The sequence below is a fragment of the Taudactylus pleione genome, unplaced genomic scaffold (assembly GCF_031769625.1).
Source record: "Taudactylus pleione unplaced genomic scaffold, aTauple2 ptg000066l, whole genome shotgun sequence".
In the NCBI taxonomy this organism is placed as follows: domain Eukaryota; kingdom Metazoa; phylum Chordata; class Amphibia; order Anura; family Myobatrachidae; genus Taudactylus; species Taudactylus pleione.
In genome coordinates, this window is record NW_028284468.1 from 6,760,423 (window position 1) to 6,776,036 (window position 15,614).

A 15,614-nucleotide genomic window follows, 5' to 3' on the forward strand; every position below is an offset into this window, starting at 1 on the left:
AGCACTACTGGAACTTTCTGCAGCTCACATAACCAGAGACCTGGCCGCCCCTGGTGGTAGTGAATCATACTGCAGGGGAACAATGCAAAACGACAGAGTTGTAATTGTAACAGCTGTGCTTGGTGGGCTTTATGATCCAGGCACAACACTTTTTGGGGTCAGAGGATGTTTGTATATGGAGCCACAAGTCGCACCATTGTGAGCCTCCTCCCAACATCGCTTTGCAAAGATTGCCAAAATCACAGTGCTGGAGGCAGGACCATGATGAGACAATTCATAGTAAATCATGCCCCATGCCCTGCCCACTTCACTCTCCCAAGAGCCTGGAAAACTCTCCCCAAAATCGTCAGTCTCCCGGAAATTCCTGGAGAGGGGTAAGTATCTAGTAAGGAGACTATTGCAATAATTTATAATAATATTGGAAGACAATATAAATATTTATCTAATCCACAGGTTCTCAAACTCGGTCCTCATGACTCCCAACAGTGCATGTTTTCCAGATCTCCTCACAGACTCGCAAGTGAAATAATTAGCTCCACCTGTGGATCTTTTAAAATGTGTCAGTGAGTAATGACTACACCTGTGCACCTGCTGGATGACCTGGAAAACATGACCTGTTTGAGAACCACTGATCTAATCCATGGTCCTTGGTAGTGTTTGTACAATGTAGAAAATAAGAAGAAAGACACTTTTACGTGAGCATATAAGGGGTTCTGTAATGTAAAGGTGGCTAAGCTGTGGAATGTCTTACCACATGAGGCGGTGGTCACAAATTCATAAAGGATTGTATTCTTCATCCCTCCTATTTAGACATGTGACATTTGGACAAAATAAGCCCTGCCCCAATCCGTACAGACCCAACTTCAATCCAGCCACTTCTGGATGAAACCCTGCCACTGTCAATGTCCACAAATTGGAGCGGTCCCACTAGCTTCGGGACAGTTGAGAGGTCTGATGCTCTTTTACTTTTTACAAAAAAAAATGATGTTTCTGGATTAACCCTACTAATATGTATGTGCCATGAGGTGGAGCTGTCCGGCAGCTGACTTGTGCTGCGATAAAATAGGAGTGCAGCAAATAAGAGCAAATTACTGTGCACCTTGGTCAAACCATTTCCCCCCCCCCCCCCATTATATGCTGCACAGTGCCCCATTTCGCATTATACTCCACACTGTGCCCACAATTCACATTTTACACCTCACTGTGCCCCCCAATTGATATTATATGCCCCATTGTGACCCAAATTCACATTATATACCCCATTGTGCCCCCGCTTCTCATTATATGTCCCATTATGGCCCGTATTCAATTAGAGCAGATCCGCGATACCTTTTCGCCTACATCGTGGGTTTTGCAGGCAGAAAAGTATCGCGCGCGTGACCGCGTATCGCCGTATTCAATTTGAAAGTAGGCGAAAACGGGACACGGGCGAAACTTAAACAAGCGGAAAGTCCTATCAGATTTGGGGAAATCAGCCTGACACCCCCCAAAAGATGCTCTGACATAGGGGTTCCCTATGGTTACCCCCGATTTGGCTTGCTGAAGGTATTTGGTGTTTTTAAATGGGCCCAAAAGCTGCTAAATAGCGTTTTTGTATAAGTGGTGCAGAATAGTATTCTGGAGGTTTTTTTTGCAGAAAAGGGTTAGGCACTTAGAGGGGGAGGTTAGGGTTAGGCACTTGGGGGGGAGGTTTGAGTTAGGCACCCCTAAGGAGGGTTAGGGGGTTAGGTTAGGTTAGTTTATACTTACCTTAGTAACGATCGGGATTTCCAGGGCTGTTGGGCTTCCACTGCCGGGAACTCTGCTTTTGTCAGCCAGGCGCTGCCGGGAATAAACCATTACTTTATTTCAACAAAAAAAAAAAAATAGGGGCAAAAAATACAATTCATACACTGCTGGCTTCATCTGATGAAAGATTACAGAGCTCGTCTTTGCCACGTTTCATACTGATCCCTGTTAAATGTCCCACTGTGCCCCCAATTCACACTACATGCCCCTCTGTACCCCTAAATCACATCATATGCCCCAATGTGCCTCCAAATCAAATAATTTGCCCCAGTGTGCCTCCAAATTACATCATATGCCACAGTGTGTCCCCAATTCTATTATGCTAATTATACAACCCCATAATAATCAAATATTAATTATTTTACCTGTGCTGGACATCCATGGAGTCTACCAACCGAGTCCCATCCAGTCCATCTTCTTCCTGCGGCATCTGAAACAAAAGTAGTATCCAAAATAGCATAGCCAGACAGATGCTCTGATCGGAAAATAGCAGCTCACCTCCTCTGCCGATCTCGCACTCCCCTTTTCTAACCTAAGTTTTCTTCTTTGTTTCTCGTCTATCTTTTTCTTCCTCTATTCTTCTAATTCTTCTTCATTCCTTGGCCATTCTGTGCAGTTCCTCTTCCCGTGCCATGGCACCTCATCGCTGAGGAGGAAGAGTAATCACTGATGGTGGCGAGATGTTCATGACATCCCGTCACGGGCACAGCACTGCAGCAGGGCCCAGGACAGCTGCAGAGAAAGGGGAGCCGGGCAGACAGGCCGCCACTCTAAGTGCCCTGTTGTAGATTGGCCGTGAGCTGGAGCAACCACAATGCCACCCCCAGGCCTTGCTGCCCTCAATATGGCCCGGCGTGTGGCACCTTGGGAGAAGCTGCTGCACATGCACAACTCAGCTTTAGTCATTTCAGCTGTTGCTATCACTGCAGAGTTAAATACTACAGTGAAGGGTCCGCGGTGCATGGCAAAGAGCTCAGCTGGCAGTTTTTTTTTTTTTCTTACTGGCTGGCTAGGAAGTATTCTACCAGGAGCCCCCAGAAGCATGAGACCCGGTACATGTGTCAGCTTAGTACCCCTCAGTCGCTGGGCCTGTTAACACACTTTCTAAATATAACTTTCCTGTGTCCTCAATTGTCTACTTATCAATGACATATGCTGTTTGACAATGTAACCACAAAATGGGGCTGAATATAATGTGGGAGCAAAATAAATACTGGCTGGTTTTGCATGAAGTCCACAAATGCTGGACAGCTTTATTTTTACGCTGCAATTTAGATTTCAGTTTGGACGCAATCCTCCCTAAAATCTAAATTTCTCTGCACATTTTATATCTGCCCCACCCACAGTACAACCATTTTATGGTACCAAAAGTCAAATTTGAACTATGTCTGTCTCTAATCTAAGTTATAGTTGTTCAGTATCATGACATATGGACACCTGGTCTAACTGCTGTCTTCTTCTGTGTGTGCCCCAGGCTGGAACTAATGGATACATGGCACCAGAGATGCTAAAGGACGAGACTTATGGCTACCCTGTTGACTGGTTTTCAATGGGCTGCAGTGTATATGAAATGGTTGCAGGTCAGACACCATTCAAAGATGCAAAGGATAAGCTGACGAAGGAGGAGGTGAAGCGCAGGACACTGGAGGATGAGGTCGTCTTCAACCATCCAAAATTCACAGCTGAGGCAAAAGACATATGTAAACAATTTCTAGCCAAGAAACCTGAGAACCGATTGGGCAGCAGGTGAGGATCACTGCGCTTGACTGGTTAATTAGAATTGGTTTGTTTGGTATCAATGGAGAATATGTTTTGGTGCAGTAGAGACATGTGATCAACCTACTAAATGACTGGACTATTTTGCCCTCAATACTTGGGGTATAAGTCAGGATGTTACTTGAATGTGTTTATGTTACTTGCATGAAAAGTTATGCGCGGTGATATGCAATATGTTCTGCAAGAAATTACGCGCAGTTTTGCAAAAGTTTTCTTCCACAATTAATATGAACATTTCCTTCATCCAGAATTCTCCTGCCCTGGGCACTTTTGCAGGAAAAGTGGGCAGCATGCAGGAGAGCTTCCTTCATTCCCGAGAGCCGGGGGAACTCCCTGCAAATTCCAGAGTCTCACGGAAATTCCCGGGAGAGTAGGCAGCTATGAAATAGACCACTGGTTACTTATATTTTCTCAGTGTAGTCTGTAACTCATATATGTTTCTGTACAGTGACATAAGAACAGACTGTGCAGCCACTGCGGCCCAAATGGAAAAGGGTACATCACAACACAATGGCCCAAAACTCCTAAAGAGGTTCTGTCCACCCCTGAAGTAGGACATGATGAAACGATGCATGACTGCAGATAGGCTGCCCAATGCACCTGGTACCTCTACTGTCACAAGTAGGCAGATGACAGCATGTCCCCTATTCCTCTAGGGCTCCCTTTGGCAATACCAGTGCTCATACACCCACCACTGTGCCCACTGCTGTAGCTAAACATTTTGATGCCTTGTGCGAGAGAGAGCCCTGGCGCCCCCCCCCCCCATCCCCTATAGCTGTAATTGTGTACTTAGATTAAATAGAAACACCCCTTATATAATATACTTAATGACTTGGTTACTTGTGTTCCCTAACAAATCCCCACTCCATATATAATATACTTAATGATTTTGTCACTTGTGTCCCTCCCGATCACTAATAACCCCCACCCCTGTATGTAATATATTGAATGATTTGTCATGCCCACCCAAAATCACACCCTATCCCTTAAACAATAATAATATAATAAATAATATATTTGATGATTTTGTCACTTACTTACAATGCTGATTTATTTTCTCCATCTCTCAGCTCTGGCTGGGCAGGCTGGTGTAATAGTGTACCTCTTTTCTAGCTCCTGCAGGCAAGAGGATGAAATAGGCACCTGCAGCAGCTCCTCAGGGGATGAGACATTATGGGGGGTATTCAATTAGCTGCGGGATTTACCCCACGACAACTTGTCGGCCAAAATCCCCACGGTGTGGGGAAAGGCTATTCAATTAAATAGCCTTTTCCCGCCCCAGAAATCAGGACTCGCGCGGAAACATACTGATTCCGAGTAAACTGCGGAATCAATGTTTTTTTTTCCCCACACGCAAGCCCATTTTGGGGCCAAATGTAATATGGTGAGAGTTTGAAAAATTTGAGAGTTTAGCAGTAATCTCTGACACTGTTTAAACTCGGCCAATGTAATAGAGTCCGTGAACGTGCAAACTGGCATGTTTTTAGACTCAAAAAACTCTCACGATTTAAAATCTCATCCAGATGTTTTCCCATTTTGAAGATAAAACTCGACCAATGTGAGAGCTTACTGCTAAACTCTAATTTTCTAACCTCTCACCCTATTACATTTGGCCCTTGGTGTTTATTCCGCGGACTTTACCTTGCAGCTCCATGAGCTTCGAGGTTCAGTCCGATTGCGGGTACTCACGAGTGTGGTGATCCTCGCTAATTGAATATCTCTGGCGCGGGTAATTGAATACCCCGCTATGACGTCTAATTCCCCAGTGTCAATAGTGTGGCACCGTTGCAGTACACTGGGATAGGGATGGCCAACGATGGGTTAACCATCGATGGTACCATTAATGGTTAACCTCAATGGTATGAAACCATAGACAGGGGAACCATTGATGGCCTCACCCTCTAAAGATCATCCCTGTTCTATTACTCACCGGGCAGCGGGCTAATTAGAAGTGCGTGCGGGGCTAAGTGGGTTGCATTGGGTGGAGGAGCAAGGCTCCGTGTTCTGGCACCAAGTAGAAAGAGAAAATTTTTTTAATGGCTCTGTACCATCGATGGCAAAACCGTCTACCATCAGTGGTTAACCAGTGATGGCTGTTAGCCAACAACCCTACACTGGGAGAAGGGGGAGCCAGAGGAGACAGCTGGGCTTGCTACCCATGTATAATTCATCACATTGGGTGCCCAGTACTTGCAGTTTGGGGATGGGCAGAGCTGCAAGGCTGGGCTAGGGTGGGCAGCGGACATGCCATTCTCATTGCATTGCGCCTTGGGTAATGGCACTGACTGCTCTGCCCCTGTTACGGCCTTGACTGTGCCACCCGATCTTACACCAGCACAGAGCTAAGTTAAAAAGATATGTTTTATTAAAACAGCTCATCGAGTGCATAATGGCAGAGCAAAAGCATAGAATAAACAGATTATACTTCCTGTGGAAAAACATGTTCTAAAGTCACAAGAAACCTGGTTATAGAGAAAGTATTCTAGTCTAGGAAGTGGTGGAATGACCACCGCTGAATGGCATACACATTTATGGCACAAGATGGGTGGTGTTTGCGGAGGAGCAGAAGTTGCTACATGTTGAGAAGGGCATGCAGTCATATTGTCAACATTTGCAATGCCGACACTGTAATGTGGAACTGATTTGCATGTTGACATTGTTATAGTGTCAACATGTAACAGCTTCATATTCAAAATGTCTGTCGACAATGTGCACATATCAGATTTAGGCTGCATTTATAGTAAGGCTGTGGTTAAGGTAAGGCTGTGGTTAGGGTGAGGCTGCGGTTAGGGTGAGGCTGCGGTTAGAGTTAGGCTGTGGTTAGAGTGAGGCTGCGGTTAGAATTAGGTTGTGGTTAGGGTGAGGCTGCGGTTAGAGTTAGGCTGTGGTTAGAGTGAGGCTGCGGTTAGAATTAGGTTGTGGTTAGGGTAAGCCTGCAGTTAGAGTTAGGCTGTGCTTAGGGTAAGCCTGCGGTTAGAATTAGACTGTGGTTAGGGTGAGGCTGCGGTTAGAGTTAGGCTGTGGTTAGAGTGAGGCTGCGGTTAGAATTAGGTTGTGGTTAGGGTAAGCCTGCGGTTAGAGTTAGGCTGTGGTTAGGGTGAGGCTGCGGTTAGAATTAGGTTGTGGTTAGGGTAAGCCTGCGGTTAGAATTAGGCTGTGGTTAGGGTGAGCCTACGGTTAGGGTTACATAATTTGGTCAGCATTCTCACCGTAGACATGCATAATGTTGACATGTTAAATATGTCGACCTTACATTAGTGTAGACATGTCAATGTCGACTTTTAGGCCATGTCGACATTATCTTGTTCACATTCTGAATATCAACATTATGATTGTCTAACTTGTGTAGCACTTTCCTGAGTGTGGTAGAGTAAGGGTATTCCCAGCAGAGTATATTGCAGGTGCACCGGTGTACTAAGCTTTGTAAAGCAGTGCAGCTACAAAATGTCCTCTTGCGCAGCAAGTTTACTGAATTAAGGGTCATTTTGAGTGGTGGTGAGTGCTGGGGTGCACGGAAATGTCCAATCTCCATAAGGACTTGAATTTTTACACACAATAGAGAGCCTGATGGCTCATCCCTTTCATGGTTCATTGAATGCATTAACAAGGCTGAACGGAGCAGAAATTAGGAGATAAACAGAAGTTATATTAATAAAAGTGGTACAATAATGCAGTAGGAGGCATTACAGTGTTTGACAGTGCATCTCTGCCCTCAGCCCCGCACACGTCTAGATTACACAGGTGACCCCCAAGAGTTGAGGGTAGATGCCCACTTTGCTGTATATGAAGCACATTTCTGTGCACACTGATTGCACTTCATGCACGAGGCCCTCTGTGTGTAGGTGACCTGTTTGTGTATATCATTAGAACGTTGTCATGTGACAGCACATTGCCCATACTTCTGTCATACACACATGCACTCTCTGCCATAACGTGTAGATTACTGTGCATCATCCTTAGACGTGTGTATTTGTAATGTGTTTTATCAATCCAGAGGCCACACAATGATCTGTGGAATTAATATTTGCTACCCTCAGACTACCATACAAGCTGATTGCGTTTGTCACTGTATATACAGACTGGAAACCAAGTATGTTGTATCCACCAGCAGGGAGCGCTGTAGTTACCTAACTAGTGCCAAGCAGGGTCTTTTTTTTTTTTTTTTTTAATGTGGTCGAAACTCGTGTGCAAAAGTAAAATTAACAATTTATGTTACTTGCTTGAATTACTACAAATGTGTTTCAGATACATAAACATCGTGCTTAACCCTGCCACCTATTTCCACAATCCAAAGCACATTTTTTACAGCATGGCAATATAATAATTTTTACTTAGGTCGCTGTTATTTGAAGGGAAGTAGTCTCCTGTTCTTGTACTGTATGCACTGCAGGCTGCTAAAGACCATCTACAAAGCTAGAGACATGGGAACATGAAATTCTTTTCCTCCTCTGATGAATGCTAATCAAAAAATCTGGATTTTATCTTTCCCAGCTACAACAGTCATAGCAGAGAACACATAGAAAACTTGTCCATCTGCTGCTGCTGGTGGTGGTGGTGGTGCTGCTGGTGGTGGTGGTGGTGGTGGTGGTGCTGGTGCTGCTGCTGCTGGTGGTGCTGCTGCTGCTGGTGGTGGTGCTGGTGGTGCTGCTGGTGGTGGTGCTGGTGGTGGTGGTGGACCTTATTATGACAAACACCATAATCTCTCACAACAGACCCCACCTCACCCATCACACTCCTCCCCCAATATAGGAAGTTTACATTTTTTTCATTTATTTATTAACATATACTTGCATGGTGGAAGAATGTTGCACTACGCTTTACAATTGGAAACAATACAGTAATATAACAGTACTGAGTAATTACAGACAAACAAAGAGGTGATAGGGCCCTGCTCACAAACTTACACTCTATAGCAGTGTTGGCTAACCTTGACACTCCAGCTGTTGTGGAACTATATATCCCAGCATGCCCTGCCACAGTTTTAGCATGCCCTAATAGCAAAACTGTAGCAGTGCATGCTGGGTTATGTAGTTCCATCACAGCTGGAGTGTCAAGGTTAGCCAACACTGCTCTATAGTATAATATGCTCCTTGGTGTTACCCTACTGTCTCACACCCTACTACACTTTGATTTAAGTCTTTCTTATCTTGTTAGCTTCATGCAGCCCTGTCTCTCCTATCCCCCAGCACTTCCTCACTCACCAAACCAATGAGTATTAGAAAGAGCCAGGTGACCACTTCAGGTAAAGAGAAGTCACCATGCACCTGCACTGGCTGTAAGACAAGCTATTTGGGAGAGGGTATGCTGGTCCCACTGTCTGTCGGTCACAGGTCCCTCCTCATACACATGCACAGTACGAGTGGCTTTATCAATTCATTATCTTTGCTCAGAAGACTTATAGGAACATAAGTGTGTAACAAGCATCATCATACATTCTACAGTGAGGGCACTATAAAGGGATTTTCCAATGTGGACAATCCCCTTTAATCAAGACTGTATTACATCCCCACCGGGATCTCCCATTGCTTGAAACCAAGAGCCAGCTGTGGAGGCTTGAATGATCCCCATTCTGAGCAAGGTTATTGGGGTGGAGCAATGTTTTCCAAACTTGTGCCTCACACCCCACTAGCAGAGGGTAAAATTAAGATGACAGAGGTACTTATTAAGGCACCTGTTCTCAAGCATGGATACCTTTAAAACCTGTACTGAAGGGGAAGCGTGAGGACAATGTTTGGGAAACACTGTGTTAGAGACAGATGAGAATTATTTCAAGAACTGTACATGGAGGTTTCTTAGCTCAAAGGGCAGTAGCTCATACCTTCTGTGGACAAAGACATATCATTTAGGTGGTATAGTTTAGAGAAGGGAAGCTGGATTTTGGGGAGGAAAAAGATGAGCGGATGGAGGGATTGGTTGTCCATGGGTTTTTCTGCAGGAATCTAGACGAGACTCTTCTCTATTTTTTATGGCAGAAGGGAATGGAAGGAAATATGGCCAGGATGATCAAGAACTTAATTAATGGTGTCCTGCAGAGTACAATAACAGGTGCATGAATGTCTGTCTCTCAGTTCTGCAGTGTTGTACCCCTTACTGCCCCTTACATGTTGAATAGTTTGTTTTATATCCTTATCTATCATCCTTTCTCACAGGACCAATGATGATGACCCACGGAAACATTCCTTCTTCAAATCCATAAACTTTAACAGACTGGAGGCAGGAATGGTGGACCCCCCATTTGTACCAGACCCGTCTGTGGTCTATGCCAAAGACATTGCAGATATAGCTGACTTCTCTGAGATCCGCGGGATTGAATTCGATGACAAAGACGCAATGCTCTTCAAAAGGTTTGCAACTGGCGCTGTGGCAATTAGCTGGCAGCAGGAGATCATGGACACAGGACTGTATGCTGAGCTCAATGACCCAAACAGGAAAAGCTCTGGGAGGTACATGAATAGCAGTGGTGAGAAGAAGTCCGGAGTATGTTCCATAATATAGCTGGCGCTGCAGATGTAAACTAGGGGCAGAATGGGACATATTGAAACACAAGCAGCTTTTTACAATGACACAATTGTCAATGCTGGAAAACACTGTGGAGCCTACTGAAGTCAATGGAAAGTGACTGCCTACAAAGTATGGTCCCATGTAACATAGATAACACCAAAATATCCAAATCAAAAGTCCTTATTAAGATGTATGCTTTGGCAAACCTTACCATTCCTTTGTGTGTCTCATTGTGATGTTTCCTTGTGGCTTGTTACACAACAATTTCCCCCACTCATAAATTTATCACAGACGTTTGTTTTTTTCTTTTGTATTAAAGGAAGGAAGCTTAAGAACAAAAGGCAGTTTTACTTCGTTTTATTGTTCAATAGTGCAGGAAAATGCTAATGATGTGGTATTGGCTGCCTGTCCTACTACAGAATGTGGGAGGCTCTATACAAAAACAAACCTAACACATTTTAAGGTTTAGGGAACGTAGCGGGGTTAGGTTTTGAGGGGGAGGTTGGGGGTAGGCACCCCTAGGGGGGAGGTTTAGGGTTAGGCACCACTGGGGGGGTTAGGGTTAGGCACTAAGGGGGGAGGGTTAGGTTTAGGCACGAAGGGGGAGGGTTAGGTTTAGGCACTAACGGGGAGGGGGTGGGGTGGGTTAGGGTTAATCTACAAGAAGGGGGGGGATGCCGCTGTCGGTATTCTGACAGGAGGCATCCCGACAGCCAGCATTACATACCCATTCCAACAGAAACAATATGACAAAATATATACACTTATATGCAGAAATGATAATGTGTTGTCATTGGTAAACCGTGTAAGAGTGGTTTTAATAGACTTAATATAAATTTGGATCCAGCGTATGGTTAATGTTATATGACAGTGGTTCCCAGACTGGGTACCGTGGCACACTGGGATACCTCAGGGCACTTTTAGGGGTGCCATAGGTTGGTGGTACAGGGCCAAATCAAATTATTTATGGTCAATGTGAAAGGCAAAACCAGTGCTGGCGGCTACCAATCACTTTGTGCACAAAAAGAAGCACATCCCTGTCCACCTCCACATAACTGACCCTAATGATGACGGGTAAGAACAATATTTTCAATCATTTTTGCTGAACTGATCAATACAAAACTTTTGGCTTACGGGTGCCATGACAAAAATGATGATACTCTAGGGCACCATGACTCAAGAAAGTTAGGGAACCGCTGGTATTTGCCAATTTATAGGGCCAAGTCTGTATAAACAGCCATGTTATTTTTAGCATAACAGAAATGTCTACATGCATATCTTTCCCTTTTGGACGTGTAAATGATAGACCCGATATCGTGCCACTGACATTGCCACCTGTATTATTAAAGTGCACACTTTGGGCCTGATTCAGAGCCGGACGGTCTTTGATAGCGCTCGCTCTGAATCAGGGCGTCCCAGTTTTTCTGTAAAGACGGCCTCCTGGCCGCTCGCTAAGCTGTGGGTGACCACCCACAGCTTTAACGAGCGGCCAGGTGGTAGGGTCTCGTTCCCGCAAACCCCAGTGAGCTTTCGGCTGTAATAGAGCCGGAAGCTCACCCACTGACATCACTCGTGATGTCAGTGGGGCCGCCCCCAAACGGCAGGCGTTCATTCGGGAACGCCTCCGTTAGGCCAGCCACCTACAAAACAGGGCAAGCTGTCAATCACAATCGAAAGCTGCCACGCTTTGGTGTGAGACCCGTAGAGACGGAGCGCCCGCTCCGGCATGCGCATGGGCAGTGGGGGACCATCGACCCGCTTGCGAGCGCTGTGTGCTCGCGAACGGGTCTGAATCAGGTCCTTTGTTCATTAACTGCACAACTGCATCCCACCTTAGTGTTTCTTGCTTCCATTAGAATACCACATTATTTGTAGAGTGTTATTTAATTATGCATATACCTACCTAATAATGGGTTAATCCAGGGGTATTTCTAGCCTATCTGCTGCATAAGGCAAAGAGGGATATGCGCCTTCCGTAATCAGTAGTATCTGGGCCTGGGGGCAGGGTGCCGTCTGCCCCCCGGGCCGGCACAATTTTAGTGATTCAAGGCCATTCTGTACTATAATATGTGAAAAGTAAACCAGCAGTGGCTTACAGAAAATGGCTGCCCCTCCAGCAAGCTTCAAAAAAGATGGCCGCCACTGACCAATAGAGAGCCAGGTTTTCTTTCCCAGGAACCCAAGGGTCTGGAGAGTCAAAAAAGGGGGACAGGGCTTGTCGATAGAGTTTTTCAGGACTCCTGCTCCCCATTCCTTCCCCAGATTAACTGCTGCTGCCTGTAAAGGGAGAGGGACATTTCATTCTGCTGGGTCCACACTGACAGCAGGTAAGATTCCGCACTGGGCACACCAGAGTACTGTGCAGCACTGGGCACACCATAGTCCTTTGCAGCACTGGGCACACAACAGTACAGAGCACACTATAGTACTGTGCAGCACTGGGCACACCACAGTAATATGCAGCACTGGGCACTCCATAGTAATGTGCAGTACTGGGCACACCATAGCAATGTCAGTGATCGCAAATACGCGCTATAGCACGTATTTTACCTGGTATTGATGACCGGGGACCCACTTTTAGATAATGGATCCGGGTCCCCGAGGATGCGACGCGCTGTGCTGCAGTGGCGTGGCAAATTCCTGACAGCTGCACTGACTGCAGCCATTGAGAGCCAGCGCTGTCATTCAAATAGGTGCTGGTCGGAGCTCTGGGACCGGCAGCAAATCAGCAGTGGATGCCGGTCCGCGAACTCCGATTGGCTCGTTGAGTCCTCTGTGTCGTTGCTGTGCTGCAGGCCCAAGATGGCGGCGTGTGGGAGGGTCATCATGCTGGTAACTATCTTTCCCACTGCCGTGAGATGTATACACTATAATACAGGGGTGTCCCTGCCTTATGTCCTGTATACGGGGTGTCCATGCCATAGACCCTATTTAGCTTTTCATTAGGTTGAGCTTATTACCCCTTAATTGTAAATACCTGGAAGTGATGTGAGGTAAGGGCGGAAGTGTGGTTCCATGCCCATAAAGGCCACCAAACGAAGAATTTGTTCGCTCGCCACACTTCGGGCACGGTGGCTCACTGATGACTTCAGGGTCCACTCCGTGAAGGGCATCTAGACACTACCTTTTTAATTAGGACAGAGAAGCTCCATGAATTCAAACATATTTGTCATCTTTCAGTCTACCTAAAGCTGCCCGCTGGCATATTCTCCTAGAACCATCCCAATTACTTCTGAGGTGACCGTTCATATACTGTGTGGCCAATGGTATAAAGGGCCTCACTGTGTGGCATAATTTAGAATAGGCATTACTGTGTGGCATAATGTGAAAAGTGCATCACTGTGGCATAATTTTTAAAGGGCATTACTGTGGCATAATGTGTAAGGGGCATTATTGTGTGGCAAAATGTGTAAAGGGCATTTCTGTGTGGCATAATGTGTAAGGGGCATTACTGGTATAATGTGTAAGAGGCATTAATATGACGTACTGTATAAGGAGCACTACTGCGTGGCATAATGTCTTATAAGGTGCACTACTGAGGTGTAACGTGAGTAAAGGGCACTGCTGTGTAAAGTAACGTGAATAAGGGTCACTGTAGAGTGAAGAACTAAAACAGCCATCCCCACCCACTGACCACAGTGCCCGGCATGGCATCTATTCACACTGCAGGGAGAGCTTGGGGGCAGCCCAGCATCTCTGCAAGTGCTGGGCACAACCCCTACAGTAATGAACAGGGGCGCATCTCAAGGATTTTATGAGTGACTACACCCGCCAGTGACCAGCATGGCACGGCATCTATTCACACTGCAGGGAGAGCTAGGGGGCAGCCCAGTATCTCCGTGAGTGCTGGGCACGCCCCCTACAGTAGTGAACAGGAGCTGTGAGGTGGACATTGGAGGGGCTGTCAGGTGGTAATTGTACGTATATTGCTTCCTATATTTTATATCAGTCACTAGAATAGTCTCTGTCAGGCAGGGCTGGTAGTTTATGTATTTGGTAGTTTATTGTATATGAAAGACACAATGATCTTTCATATATTTCATTACACATTTAAATGGCATCCCCATTAGATAAACCATGACTATTTTGCAATTGCAGTGTGCTGGTAGAAAATCCGGGGCCACTTGATTGCATTTGCCCCCCAGGCTAAAAGTTGCCAGCCAGCCCCTGGTAGTAGTAGCTATTCTCAGAATTCGCCAGAATTAGTAGCTGTATGCAATAAATGTACACTGCTAGTACTCTTGGTGATATGCCAGAAATAATCCCACTAATATGATAGCATTAGTATTAATATGTCAGTAGAAGGTGCCTAATATTAAGACACCAGTAATGCTGAGTGATATGCCCGCAGTACTTTTATACCAGCAGCTGGCTAGTAATATGCCAGTATTAGTTATAATCCTAGTAGCAGCTGCCCAGTAATATAACAGCAGTAGCAGGAATGATAGTAGTAGTTTAAAAATAATACACCAGTAACAATGAGAGCAGCTGCCCAGTAATATGCTAGTAATAAGGTATATGCCAGTAGTAGTTGCCCAATCATTTAAATCAGATATGTCTAGTAAAATGCCAGCAGTAGGAGTTATATATCAGTATTAGGTGCCCAATAAGATGCCAGCAGTATTACCTAATCAGTGCAATGCAGGGTGCCCACTAGAGATTAAGGGGTCTATTTACTAAGCTTTGTTAGGAGATAAAGTGAACAGTGATAAGGTACCAGCCAATCAGCTCCTATCTGTCATTTTTCAAACACAGCCTGTGACATGGCAGTTAGGAGCTGACTGGCTGGCACCTTACCTACGTTCACTTTATCTCCTACACAGCTTAGTAAATAGACCCCACAGAGCTAGTGGTGCCACCAGTGTCCCTCCCTCCTCCCCACACAGGGCCTGATTCAGAGACGTACGTTAATGCCACTGCAGCTGCAATATGTAAACATATGTAATATGCAAACATTGCAGCCACTGGAATTTGTACTGAGACGCCCACCGGCAGCTTGTGGTCATGCAGCAAGGTCTCGAGAACTGAGCCATTTTCGTCTGAGCCATTTTTTACTGTTTACGGGTTGGCAGTCATAGGCTGAGACACGCAGTAAAAATGGTGGCACCACACATGCATTTCAGTTTCCACATCCCCTCCCCTATCGCGTGGCCGCCCACAAAAGTTCCCTGCCTGTCAGTCACTCTGCAGATAAAACATCACAGCAAGCAACGACTGTAATGAAACTTGCCGTATGCGCAGATCTCCGATAATCACTCGGCTGCTTAAACATCGGCCTTGTGTCCATCTCTGAATCAGGCCCACAGTTCTCCCCCAATCCTCTCTGGGTCTCATTCAGACCCGGTCTCAAGCGCTAATGCGCTCGCAACCGGGTCGATGGTTGGCCCTGTGCATGCGCAAGCCCCGGAGCGAGAGAGAAACTCTCTCGCTCCGGAGCTCTCTACAAAAGGGGCGGCTGTCGATGTTGATCAACAGCTCGCCCCGGTTTGTAGGCGGGCCAGGGGGGTGGTTTCCAAAACGGAGGTGTTCCTTAAGGAACGCCTACCGTT

At 45.9% G+C, this 15,614-nt stretch overlaps 1 protein-coding gene across 1 annotated transcript in view; it reads left to right on the forward strand.

Annotated features, from left to right (window-relative positions):
• GRK7 (G protein-coupled receptor kinase 7) overlaps nt 1–10,392 on the forward strand; it is a 111,411-nt gene extending 101,019 nt beyond the window's left edge. The window contains exons 3-4 of the mRNA XM_088466835.1: nt 3,263–3,534; nt 9,714–10,392. Of these exons, the coding sequence (XP_088322961.1) occupies nt 3,263–3,534; nt 9,714–10,059 (618 nt within the window). The 3' untranslated portion in view covers nt 10,060–10,392. The remainder of the gene's footprint in view (nt 1–3,262; nt 3,535–9,713) is intronic.
• Nucleotides 10,393–15,614: the final 5,222 nt, after the last annotated feature.